Here is a 13,623-nt window from a genome sequence, read left to right as displayed (position 1 = left end):
TTTATTTGTGCTTCTATATACCATGTTATGTTTTTTAAGAATTGCATATAAGAAAATAAAAATTAAAAGTAATAATTCAGTGATTTCTATAACATTAAAAATAACACATCCAAACTGGTTTAATTAGAGAGTGCCATCATAGTTCTATTTAGCTACTCTACATGTAATTGTACTTGCAATTTAAATACCTCAAAAGTGAAAAAGGGTTTCCATTAAATTTGATCAGTACATGTGATCAATGCTATCAATAAAAGCATTGAAAATTATTAGATGTCAATAATAATGTTTCTTAAGTAAACTACAAATTTCAAGTGGTCTAACTTCCATATAATTGCAATTTTAAATTTTCATTTGTATTTTGAAATTTTTCATCTGGTAGTCTTACCATCATCATGAACCAAGACACCAAGAAGAGAAAAAGCATATTATTTTCATGAAGTCCAACATCTGTTACATCACACTCAGTAAGTTTGGTAAGAGTTCCAGAACTGAAATTCTCTCCCTCGAATGAAAACCCTTTCTTACTGGGCCCAAATATACCTCTCCAAATTACTCCCCACTTATGAATTGTGTGAAATTTAGCTCAAATCAGAGTTTTTCATTACAGTCTCACATTTTCACTTTTCAGCTAATAAAAATTTTTTACTATGGAAGTACAAAAGAGTGAATAATAATTTTACCTAGATGGAGGAAGGCATGAAAAACTGTTGTGCTTACAAATAGTTCTTTGGAAGAAAAAACTTATCTTCACAACCACCTTATAAATTTCTTGAGAAAAATGACGTTTTATTTCTTTCAGATATTAGGACAAAGTATAACTTAACATTTTTTTTTTTTTTTTTTTTTTTTTTGAGAAGGAGCCTCGCTCTGTTGCCCAGGCTGGAGTGCAGTGGTGTAATCTCGGCTCACTGCAGCCTCCGCCTCCCGGGTTCACGCCATTCTCCTGCCTCAGCCTCCCGAGTAGCTGGGACTACAGGGGCCCGCCACCACGCCTGGCTAATTTTTTGTATTTTTAGTAGAGATGGGGTTTCACCGTGTTAGCCAGGATGGTCTCGATCTCCTGACCTTGTGATCCACCTGCCTCGGCCTCCCAAAGTGCTGGGGTTACAGGCGTGAGCCACCGCGCCAATTTAGAATTTTAATTCTGGTTATTGAGGGTACTGGAGATCACATAGCTTAAAGCTTCCCCTGATAAAGTGATAACTGAGAATATAAAAGGTTATCTGCTTTGTGTATTATGATGGGGAAACTTGGAACAAGGACTCAGGTTTCTAGATTCGTACACTGACTTCTCTTCTAACAAGCACTATACAGCATCTGAAGCAAAGAAACCCTAGAAACAGATTACATGGGCTCAGATCCCAGGTCCTCTCATTACTAGTTACGTGAACTTAGGAGCTTTAATTAGCCTTCCTGAGCTTGGATTGCCTCATGTCTAAAAGAAGCAATTACAGTTTCTTCTCACAGGGTCACTGTGAGTATTAAATGAGAGAATATATGAAACAAACGTAGAACATTGATAAGTATGTAGCAAGTGTTCAGCAAATATTAGCTATTATTATTTTATCTGACTTAAATAGGAAATATGCATATTAATATATTTTTAGTTTAGTAATACTCTCCTACTAGACTACCTATTGCATCTGGATTGTATGTATCTTTGAATATGATTTGCCTTGATTTTATGTAAGTTATTACATGATTTGCCTATTTAAGTATTCATCAAACAGAAGAATATTATGGATAATACTCTATTATACTGAAGGAAAATGTTGTTCACCTGTACTCAGGTAAGCATGAGCCTTCATAAACACAGGATTTATTTTGTCTCTCAATAAGTGGTAGCTAACTTCTGATGGCTAGATATCATTTCCTTTTCATACTTAGGCCCTATTGCTATACTTTTTTTCTTCTTCAAATTTGTCAATAAGACTGTGCTAAACATAATGGTAATTTTAACTTCTGAAATGAAACCCTTAAAAATTACCTATGTAAAAATGTATTATAAATAATTAAAGCTAAAAATGACAACTGCCGTGAAAATGTTGAAAGAAGAGATCTAAATTGCACCCAGATAATATGCAATGTTTACCCCAATCTCATATGTAAAATTTCAGCCCCAAATAGTACCTATTCTGCGAGATATAATGAAGCATAAGCACATAAAAGAATGTCTGCTTGTAACCATAACAATAGGCCTCTGTGAATTTGAGAATGTCTTTTATAGTTGAATATTATACATTGTATTTCTATAAAAGTGATTAAATAGAAGTCTTTCTCAGCTTTTACTATTTTTCTCTGAATTCAAGTATTAAATTTGAAGAAATTTTTTCCTTCCACCTGCAATTATCTCTGACTTTGAATTATAAAATTAACCATATATATTATTTCCCTGTGTGTTTTTGCCTGAATATGAGGATACTGAAATGAACTGTTTGGATAGATTTAAAAAATTGGTTTAAAAAAGTTTTTCTTATGTGAATATATAGTTTAATGAAATATTTCTGTGTTCCTCTACAGAAATCAGAAACTGAATTTTCATCTTGGTCTGCCTTTCATTCCATCACAACAAAAGTTCCCTTATGACTCTTCTCTTTGAAACATGCAGGTTATTAACGTACCAATGTATTGGTTTGTGCATAGGTGCAGGCACAAGGTCTCTGTAACTATAACCTCATTCTCTGTGTACATCTAGTTACTCATTCATCAGTCTTCTTCAACAGTGAATTTAGCAGTCTCCGTGTTAGGCACAAAAAATGATTAAGACATGACCTTTGTGCTAAAGGAAATTACTTTCTAGATGGAGAGAAAGACATTTCAGCTAAAAACAGTCATATGATGTTAAATGTTCAATATGTGGTGACCAGTTAGGCACAATTAGAAAATGTTTTACAGAGGAAGTAATATTTCTGCTCATCTTGGAAAATTTGGTAGTTATTCCAACTATAGTAAATGCTGAAGGACATTCTAAAATACCAAGTTACAGAGGGTAAAATGTGTCTTTCTAAATTTATTTGCATTGTCATTATCCATATTGGCAATAATGGATATGAATACTGAGTAAGTGTCTTTCACATATTTTCATTAACATATATTTCAAATTCAAAACAGGACCTACTATTTCCTTGTGGATTTCCTAACAGACTTTTTTTTTTTTCACTCTGTTGCCCAGGCTAGAGTAAAGTGGCGTGCTCTCAGCTCACTGCAACCTCCACCTCCCTGGTTCAAGCAATTCTCCTGCCTCAGCCTCCTGAGTAGCTGGGATTACAGGCCCGTGCCACCAAGCCCGGCTAACTTTTGTATTTTTAGTAGAGATGGGGTTTCACCATGTTGACCAGGCTGGTCCCGAACTCCTAACCTCAGGTGATCCACCCACCTTGACCTCCCAAAGTCCTGGGATTACAGGCTTGAACCACCGTGCCTGGCCTCTAACAGGCTATTGTCAGAATTTTAGTAAAAGAAAATAAATGAAAGTATGTCTTTTAAAATAAGGCGTGCTGGTAACGATCTAGGCAGCTTTCTTCATTTCCAAAAAACTTTTATCATCTGTACTAATTTTACCTTATTTTGAGAGAAAAAGTCTCACTCTGTCATGCAGGCTGGAGTGCAGTGGCACCATCTGGGCTCACTGCAACGTCCACCTCCTGGGTTCAAGATATTCTTCTGCCTCAGCCTCCCGGGTAGCTGGGATTACAGGCCTGTGTCACCAGGCCCGGCTAATTTTTGTATTCTTAGTAGAGAGGGGGTTTCACTATGTTGGCCTGCTGGTCTCCAACTCCTGATCTCATGTGTCCTGCCCGCCTAGGCCTCCCAAAGTACAGGAATTACAGGCGTGAGCCACTGTGCCCAGCCCTTACCTGTCCTAATTTTAAGTCTTTTAAAAAGGATAATTGTCAACATGGAAGAAACTACAGGATTTGGGGTTCTTTTTTTCCTTGATCCCTTTTTCAGACGGTTTTTGCACAACATGTTTATGATCCACAATTATTTTGTTACTGGAAACTCTGACATGATGTAATAGGAAAAATTTGGGACCAAAGCCTGAAAACTGAATTAAATCCCCGGTGTAATATTTTATGACCTAAACAATTCTGAGAAAGTCACTTAGCCAGTTCGTGGTTAAATGTGCCTATCTAAACTATAAGGAAAGTAATACAAATAATTCTATGTTTCTCAGAGACTCTGGATAAACAGTACATGCATCTGAAATGATAAACTGATAAAGTTTTCTAACTCAAAAAATGCTATAGAAATGGTAGCCATCATTATTATTATTATTATTATTATTATTATTATTATTTGGGAACTCCCAATCCCAATAGATCTACAAACTGATCATTTCACTTTCTTGTATTTTTCTCTTTTTCTGTGCTCCCATATTCTGGGGACAACTCCTCTACCTGTTTGCCAAAGACAGAAGCCTTGTAATGTTTGTTATTTGCTGTCATTTTGTGTTATGTTCTGACTTGTTCCTAGCTTTCCTTTACTCTGTAAGTAAACTGGATCCATAATTACATATGTTTAATTTGTTCCAACTGTATAAGTTCCTTGTAATTTGTTGGATGTGCCACACTCTTCTGTGTGTCTGTTCTTTCCTAGAGAGACTGTTCTTTTTGCCAAAAAATATCTCTTGCCCTGTAGAGCACCACGTCACTCAGCTACTTCTTACTCTACCATTCTTGTTCAGGAAGCTTTCTCTGATCCCAGTTGAGACAGAAACACTTCTCATTTTCTCTACCTTAAAAGTTATTGTATTGAATTGTGATTATTTAATCAGCTACCTACATACTAGACTGAAACATACTTGAAGACAGGGGACCATGCCTTTTATTTTAGAGTGTAACATACTTGAAGACAAGGGACCATGCCTTTTATTTTTATTCTCACTCCTACCAACAGTGCCAGATATATACTAAATATTCCAGAAATATGAGTTGAATAAATGAATGAGTATATGTAATGTTTTCTGTTAATTAGGCATATCATACATTCACTTTAATGTTTATCATAATGGTCTTTGTTATGATTAACTAAAGTGACACCTTAATTATACAAAAAGATAAAATTTGCAGCAGAGTTTTAACATATTTACATTCTCTATTCTCTTTTAAAATGCTTATACATATCCTGCATACAGGTAATTTTTATCAATATTGAATGTAAATTATTTCAATTACCCTAAATTAATAATAAATTAGAATACTCATTTCCACACCTCACAAAATAACAAGAAGCTTAAGATAAAATTATAAGAAAAATTAGGATTTCAATTGGATTTAAATATAACAGCTAAGAAGACTTTCTGTCTACTTGTATCTTTACGTTCCTACTAAATACCATATCTAAAGTGCTATTGTAATAATTGACATACTGTTATTAAAATGAAGAAAGGACCCCCAAGACATATTCTAAAAGTATCATTGCTCTAATACATAAGACAGCCTAATGATCTTCATTCTCCCTTAAACAAATTCTTACCTTTTCTTCACTAAATATCAGGACAGAAATCATACTTCTCAAGGAAACAGGAGTCAGTAGTTTTGATATAATCAAAACATATGCAAGTCGCAGTGGCAATCTGATATAGGAAGGTTCAATTGCATTTCTATTAATCTTAAAGTTTTCATTTTTTGAAGCAAGATTGCATAATATTTTATACAGTTATGGCATTTTCACCCTAGAGCTCATCTCATCAATGCTAAAATCCAAGTTGCCTGATTTTCTCACTCAGGGGAACCAGGAAAACAGCATGAACAAAAAGGTGCCATTAAATTTTATCCATTAAAATAGTTGTTTTTAATTGTTTCATAAAGAGATCCAACTTTTACCTTTTTCTTTGGTTATAATATGACATATCTATATCATAATCCAAATATTATCCAAAAATGAAATCAATGGAGTCTTTTATAACATCTATAATAATTTTGTACTGTGCTATTTTAATTGACACTTTTAATGGATGGGTTTATGTTGATGATAACTTAAGGCTGCTTTCAGTTTATGGGGTAATAACTGTAACCTGGGAGAAATAAAACCTAAAGCTATTAATAGATTCAGCTGCATTCACTAGAATAGGACACAGGTTTTGCTTCATAAATAGAAAAGACCACAGACTGCTATTAGCAAACAGGTAATGTTTCTTTCATTAGAAAGTGAAGCATCTTGAATAGCATGAAATGAGAAGCTAAGCCAGCCATATTGATTTTGAAGAAAAAAAATTGTTCAGACACTCAAATATATATATATACACACACATATATATAGACACACACACACACACACATATATATATATATATTTTTTTTTTTTTTTTTTTGAGACACTGTCTCGCTGTGTCACCCAGGCTGGAACGCAGTGGCATGATCTCTGCTCACTGCAACCTCTGCCTCCTGGGCTCAAGCAATTCTCATGCCTCAGTCTCCAAAGTAGCTGGGATTACAGGTGTGCGCCACCACGCCTGGCTAATTTTTGTATTTTTAGTAGAGAAGGGGTTTCGCCATGGTGGCCAGGCTGGTCTCGAACTCCTGACCTCAAGTGATCCATCCGCCTCGGCGCCCAAAGTGCTGGAATTAGAAGCGTGAGCCACCACACCCAGCTATCAAAAATCAAAAATAAACTTTCTTATAAAAATATCCCAGAAATTGAAATATTCACATAATTAAGAATGAATAGATGATAGCCAAATTTAGTACATCTGGCCATTATTTCTTAAAACATACATATAAAGAGACTTTCTAGTGATTCCATTTAAATTAAAATAAAATTGATACTCTTTGAACCTTCTGTTGCTATGGTAAATAAAATACTCAAAAAGATAAAATGATTACATAATTATATAGTGAAAAGTTAAAATGAGCACATTACCTTGAAAACAAAAATACGTGCACAGTACAAAGCTTCTCCTATTAGGTACTATTTTTACCTAAATTAATGTATACAGTTAAGCTATAAAATATACTATGACATGATTACTTTGCCAATTATAAACATGAGGGACCAAAAACATTAACAGAGATACATTAACGAGAAGCAAAACCTAATTGTTGCATATGGTATGATAAAAGCTGTGGTTTGGTGAAATATGTGAATAAAATTAATTAATTTAAATTGCAGAAAATTTGGAGTACCAAAGTTATCCTAACACTTGCTACTGTGAATGTGTCCTATTTCAAAACATCAACCTTTCTTTAAATTTGTTATTTTACCAAGTATGTTGAGTAGGTTGAACTTCTCCAAAGATCATTTTGGAGCATGTAATCACTCTAAATTACAGTGCAAAAAGTTAAAAAGTTATGTACACTCTACTGAGCAAAACAACATAATTGAAAGTGAATTATAATGGTCATAATCTATAGAACTTTAGCAAACATACACCAGACAGCTTTGACACCTTCAGATGTGTTCATCCCTCATTTGAAATCTCCAGCCTGCGATCCTGGGCCCTTACTGTGACTTCTCTCCATTCTTGCAATGAAATGCAAATGAAACGGATCCACCACAAACTCTTCCCAATAGTCCCGTTCAGCTTTTCATCTTGAAGGCACATGATAATGCACCCTGTCATTTATCATCCATGGATACTGCTTATGTCTCCTGGTATAAAGTGGTGCAGGGATTACTTTGTCCATATTTGTGACTACCCCAACCACTGCAAAACATCATCTAAGAATTTGTTCTTAGCCTGCCTTTCCTTCAAGATTTAAAGGCATTAAATCAGTGAAATCTGTATGTTTTATTCATTTCTACCATGGATTTATCAACTAGTTGGAAAATAGCTGTGTTTAAAACTTTAAAAAAATAGTTTCTGTAAAATTCAATCATCTTAATTTTATTCCTTTCATTGTGATAATCACATTACTGTTTTTTTCTATTTCTAAGTGAGAATTTCTACACACTTACACGTTACACTGGATTTCCATGTTAATGATCTATAGAACTAGATTTACTACTATGAATGTAATCCAGTCTTAATCTTTAAGATTTTTAACAGTTTTTACAAACCCAGCTCGAGGATCTAAAGACAAGTCTCTGGGAAACTTCAGCCTTTTGCTAACGAGTATAGTAGGGTACAAGCCATTGAGTTTGGATACTTCAATGATTCTTTTTTCTGTGTCAGACCAATAGAGGTTTTTTCCAATCCAATCGACAGCAAGTGCATTGGGGACCGCTGTGTTATGAACTACCTACAAAACAAGAATTTAAAAGGTTAACAGCATAAATCCCTAGAATAAGAAGTGAGCAATTGCTTCTTGATTTTTACAGAGATATAGAATTCCATTTAAATGTAAAGAATGGAACTTAGATAAGAAGAGAATAATTGACCGCAATACAATTACTTACTTGTTTGTGAGAAATTACCTAATGTGTAATTAGGTCCCTAGAACTTACACATAGTTTTAAATAAAATGATTTTTAAAAAGTTGTTGGAGAGCTGCACATTTGTTGTTCACATTTTTGTTAATCTATTCATCCTCTTAAAATTTGGGACAAAATTCTCACGCACATACACACACACACACACACACAAACTTAGAGATATTATTTTTCTTTAACCAGTTTGGGAGAGATAACAGTAGCATTCCTCACTCTCTCTACTGCTCTTGACCTATTTAGTTAACTACAAGGAGAGAAGAAAACACCAACGAGAATAGGCATTATTTTGAACCTAGCTTAAGGGAGGTAACAATGTACACATTCAGCTGCTGTTATCAATTTTAATCCATGAATATACCAAATACAGTATGAAATATAGTCTTTGCATGTATAAATATAATATATATAAAATGATCAACAATTTTTGATCTATATCGCTGGCATTCTGAATTCCCAGTACTTTTAGAAATATGTCAAATAAACAAAACTTGAAGCTATATAGAAGCCAACAGTTACACAGTTAAAGACAATAAAATGCCAATAAAATTTTAAATGTATCTTTTTCCCTAATGCCATCAATAATAAAGATACAAATGAAAGTGGCAATATGCACATTTGTAACAATAAATGATATCAATCTCCTATACTTAAATGCAAGACATCTGTTTTTCTTTTACCCACCACATTTCAAATTTGGAAAATTGGCATGGCTGTTTAAATGAAAATCTGTGAATTAATAAATTTAAGGGAATAAAGATGTATTTTATCTTCACATAACCTTATGTAAATACATGATTTAAAGTAGTAATGGAATAGTAGTGGCAAGGCAGTAGAGAATATGCTTTCAAAAATAGTAAAGTATCTTAAAAAAATATAAAGGTAATTAAAATTTTTTAATGTATTGTAATGAAATATATGATCAAGTTTGAGTAGTATAACCTTCACAGTTTTTAAACTAATTGGAAAATAAATTTAAAAACAAAAATCTCATCTGTTTATTTGTTCCATCTAACCATTGGGTTGGCTCAAATTAATCTGTCTATCACCATTATATAGTGATCTTTTATTATATAAAACATTATTAAATACAGCTACTTTAAATCACTTGAATCCAGCTTACTATTTGTTTCATCATTGTACATGCACACTTTAAGATCTCATTAATATTTTCAAAATGGATTGCTTTCACCAAAAATGAAATTATGTATGATATTATAGATGGCTACAAAAAAGTTAAAGTAATTGATGGGTTTCATTCACTTGAATTTAAAACTTCTTTATAATATGTTTTAATGCGTATATATAGTATCAGTAATTTGATTTTAAAACTCAGAATAACAAAAGATGGTACCAAGTTGCTCATATCTAGAATATGACATGGGTCATACACATGACAGAACTGTGACAGAAATGTGATCCTCTCCAATCAGGACGTTCATGATTTTACACAAATGCATTCAATTATTTACATCTGTAATTGTTCAATTTTAACAGTATCATAATTTCAATCCACACTCTAATGTTTAACTTTTTCAATTACAAAGTTTTAGACTCAACTTTCTCTTTTATTTAAATCAACAGAATTGAATTGCAGGCACTAATCCTTCTAGCTGAAAGCACCCATCCCATTTCCTAGGGTTGTGAATAAGGTTCCATATTTTATTTACTCAATTTGATGTTTATGTTATTGCAAGTAATAGTGTTATAATGAAACATAAGAATAAAAGGTCTCATTTTTCATATTTAAAGTTTTAATCACACTATACAAATGTGAAATTGAAACCACCCTAATGCATTTTATGAGTAATATCATGGTCATAAAATAACATTTTCTATACAATTCAATCATACTGATAGAATATTCAACAATCCCATCATTGTAATATTTAGTTACCTTAATGTCACTTCCATTTAAACACATTCTATTTATGCGACTGCCATTGGGTCGGCTAGAATCGATCCAATAGATGAATTCTTCTCTGTAATCAAAGTCTATAGCAATAACATTGTTTAATCCCTGAAAATAAAAAAGACTATGTTGTCAATGATAATTCATAGAAATAATTATAAAATGTTTTAGGAGTTTACAGGAATCACTGTCTTCCTTTGAAACTAAATAGTTCTATTTATTATAATAAAGTATTTGCTACCAGTTCTCATTAAAAGTATCATATATTCACATTTTCCTTACATTGTATGTTTAAAAAATACTATATTGATTTGAAAATATTTTCCACATAGGCCACAAAATTTCAAAATATTTACAATGGTTTTAAATAAATAGCCAGTAACGTGAAAATAAAAATAACTTCTTTTAAGGAGATAAAGTTTAGAATTTCCACTTTAGGTTAATATGAAATATAAACTTTATGTCATTATAGTCTGTTCCAAGGAAGAGCCTGAAAAAAGCGTATATCTAAATTGAAAAGGTAGATCATCTGATTAAGATGAGCCCTGGACAGCCATCTGATGAGTCAGAAGAGAAGGTATAGAAATTTTACTTTCCCCCAAAGCTCTTGTCCCAACAACAATATAAAAGAGCTGCCTTTCTTCCTGCTTCAGATGGCCCCTTGGCAATACAGTGTGATATTAGAATTTAAAAGTTACAACCTTGGGTGAGTATTTGACCAAGGAGGAACTGGATAATCAACATGTTTTTATTCCACATGGTGGAAATGTGAGGAAATGCCTCCCTTCAGACTCATCGTTATGCATTTTTTAGCAGGCAGCAAAACAGAACACAAATTCAATTGATGGGTTTCTGGATGCTACAGCTTTTTGGTTTGGCAGTTCTCACATTTGATTCGATTTGAGGACTGTACATCCAGGATCTAGGAATCTTTTAGCTGCAGAATTATTCAAATGATTGCCTAGGAATTAGTTTAATTCTGACTTATTGTTAAAGATTATATATTTACTACCTTAAGGACTGAGTAATTTATTAATATATACATTCTATTGATTAGAAAATAATGTTATAGACATTTGGCAAAACCTCAAGAGATCTCTGCCATGTTTTTATATCTGTGGAGAGCTTGCTTACATCAATATTCACCGTAAAGTTGATGCTATGTCTCAAATTGTTTTAGAGGGAAATGTATGAGTAGCTGTAGTCTTACGGGTAGAGACAAGCATCTTCAGAGAAGCAGGGGTTTTTTATTTGTTTTAGTTTGGTTGCCGGGAGGAGGGAGAAAGAGGAAAGTAAATCTCAGGTCTGAGTTTAGTTTCAACATCTACTCTCAAAATTCAGAATCTGATGATAATAATAAAACTGACTTAGATTTAAATAGTTCTTTGTAAGAGACAAGCCAAGGCTAATGATTACTCTTCAGATATTTTTTTCCAAGGGCATTCAAGACTAAGGGTGTCCTATGTATAGCAGCAAATAAGAGAAGGTTCTGGCAAATACTGCTTATTTTCCCTTCTCACAGCAGGGCTAAATTTTAGTAATAATAGTGTTAAAATCATAGGTTCAAATTTTATGCTTTTATTTGGCTTAAAATGAGCAATCTCATTTTCTTGAGGTCCAGATTACAAAGACAACCTGTAATAACCTAACCCCACAAAAATCTCGTGCCATAGGTCATAAACAAGAGACACAAGGCAATAATATAGCTCAGTGCAAATTCCTTGCTAAGCCAAGATGAATAAATGCAAGTATCTTTCCTACTGACAACACTATAAATCATGAATAATGACTATAAGTGCTAAAGAAGGGTAACTGATATTCAGTCACAGATTCAAAAGATTCATTAAATATCCATTTACATCCTAAAAACTGGAGAACTCCTTAACTAAATGCACATAACCATATATATGTAGGAAGTTGCCTATGCAAAGTAAGTCAAAGTTCTAAAATATAAATTGAATGTGTTCCAGGCAAGTTTGTGGAGGGCTTAATAAATTCATTCCAATAGTAGTTTACAATATCCCTTCTGTTCAACTGCTTTTCTCTCCAGAGCAATAATGTAAATAAGTTAGGATTCTGTGATGGCTTGGCAATTCAGGTGGCTAAATTAGAGAGCTTTGCAGGGAAAAAGCAGAGAGAAACATGTCTCTAACTTGAGCAAAGATTTACCCACGATCCCCAGTCATGGCAGAATTATCCTATTCCTTCTTTACAATAATCAATTTAGATAATAAAAATCCAATTCCAAATTTAGTAAGTCAACTATAATAAATTAAAGCTGCAAATGCAGAAAAATGGAAGCTCTAAATTCCAACATATCTATCTAGCCAAGCTGGTCATTTTTCTACAGCTTTACCCTTAATCCCAGTGCAATGGTCTCTTTGCAGAATCATATGCAAGAAACATTAAAACAGCCAGGGGCATGGTCAAAATAATGTCTAAAAACTAGTCATCCCAGTAGTTTCAGAGATGAAAATTTGTTTCATCAGAATCCTATTTGCTTCTTTCATTTCTGTAGCTAAAGACTTGCACTCTTTGGTTCGAGATGATTAATTTAGGAAATTATGTTTTGTTTCTCACACAATTTTACTGGAATAAAGACACTGTTCAAATTGAATTGGAGAACATATTGGAAAGGTACTTGATTAATTTTCATTTCCAAAATGTATGTCACTGAAGTACAGTTTCTAAATATAGTATATGAATTTAAGTTATAGCTGACCTTACTACAGTTATGTTGTAGAATATAGAGGGCAAGAAAAAGCTCCACCAGTTGTTATAATTTTATGCAATAAAACTTAATGAGATTGTTACTGACTACAACAAAGAGAATAAAATTTGTGATATTAGAATCAATCATTCTTCCTAATCAGCTGCACATAAAAGTTCCAAATAGTTAAGACAAGGATATTGTCTTTTCATTTATTTTGGCTGTGAGAAAATGCGCAGAGATAATTGCTTCTGTGTTCTGTTTCATTCTGCATATGTGGACAGACTCTCTGGACAAAGATAATGGTTTCTACTGCCTAGAACTCCTTTAAAATTTCTATAACACTGTGATGAAACTGTGAGTAAAAATATGTTCCCTGAAAGAAATGACATATTCCCAGCAGCCCATAGGCAAAACTGGGCAGAAGGCTTGCCATGGGTTCTTTGGGTCTCTATTTCCTTACTCAGTGGGCACCATTATCAATTGCTTTCCAAAGACATAGGTGTGTTCAGATCCTTCATGAACGTTTTCATCATCCTCACTGTTTCTTCATTCCCATATGTACTGCACTAAGAAAGTATCCGAAACTCATCCCCACTTAGGTACTAATGACTGGCAACAGTCTAAAATG

At 33.3% G+C, this 13,623-nt stretch overlaps 1 protein-coding gene across 3 annotated transcripts in view; it reads right to left on the bottom strand.

Annotated features, from left to right (window-relative positions):
- The window catches only part of LRP1B (LDL receptor related protein 1B), a 1,910,203-nt gene that overhangs the window by 246,666 nt on the left and 1,649,914 nt on the right, over positions 1–13,623 (bottom strand). For all 3 annotated transcript variants that reach the window (XM_034954060.3, XM_034954061.3, XM_003822825.6), the window contains exons 58-59: positions 10,268–10,390; positions 8,002–8,183 (exon numbers count right to left, since the gene is read on the bottom strand). In XM_034954060.3, coding sequence (XP_034809951.2) covers positions 8,002–8,183; positions 10,268–10,390 — 305 coding nt within the window. The remainder of the gene's footprint in view (positions 1–8,001; positions 8,184–10,267; positions 10,391–13,623) is intronic.

The sequence above is a fragment of the Pan paniscus genome, chromosome 13 (genome assembly GCF_029289425.2).
Source record: "Pan paniscus chromosome 13, NHGRI_mPanPan1-v2.0_pri, whole genome shotgun sequence".
In the NCBI taxonomy this organism is placed as follows: Eukaryota; Metazoa; Chordata; class Mammalia; order Primates; family Hominidae; genus Pan; species Pan paniscus.
Note: the sequence above shows the minus strand (reverse complement) of the source record. Positions and strands in the feature narration are given on the sequence as shown.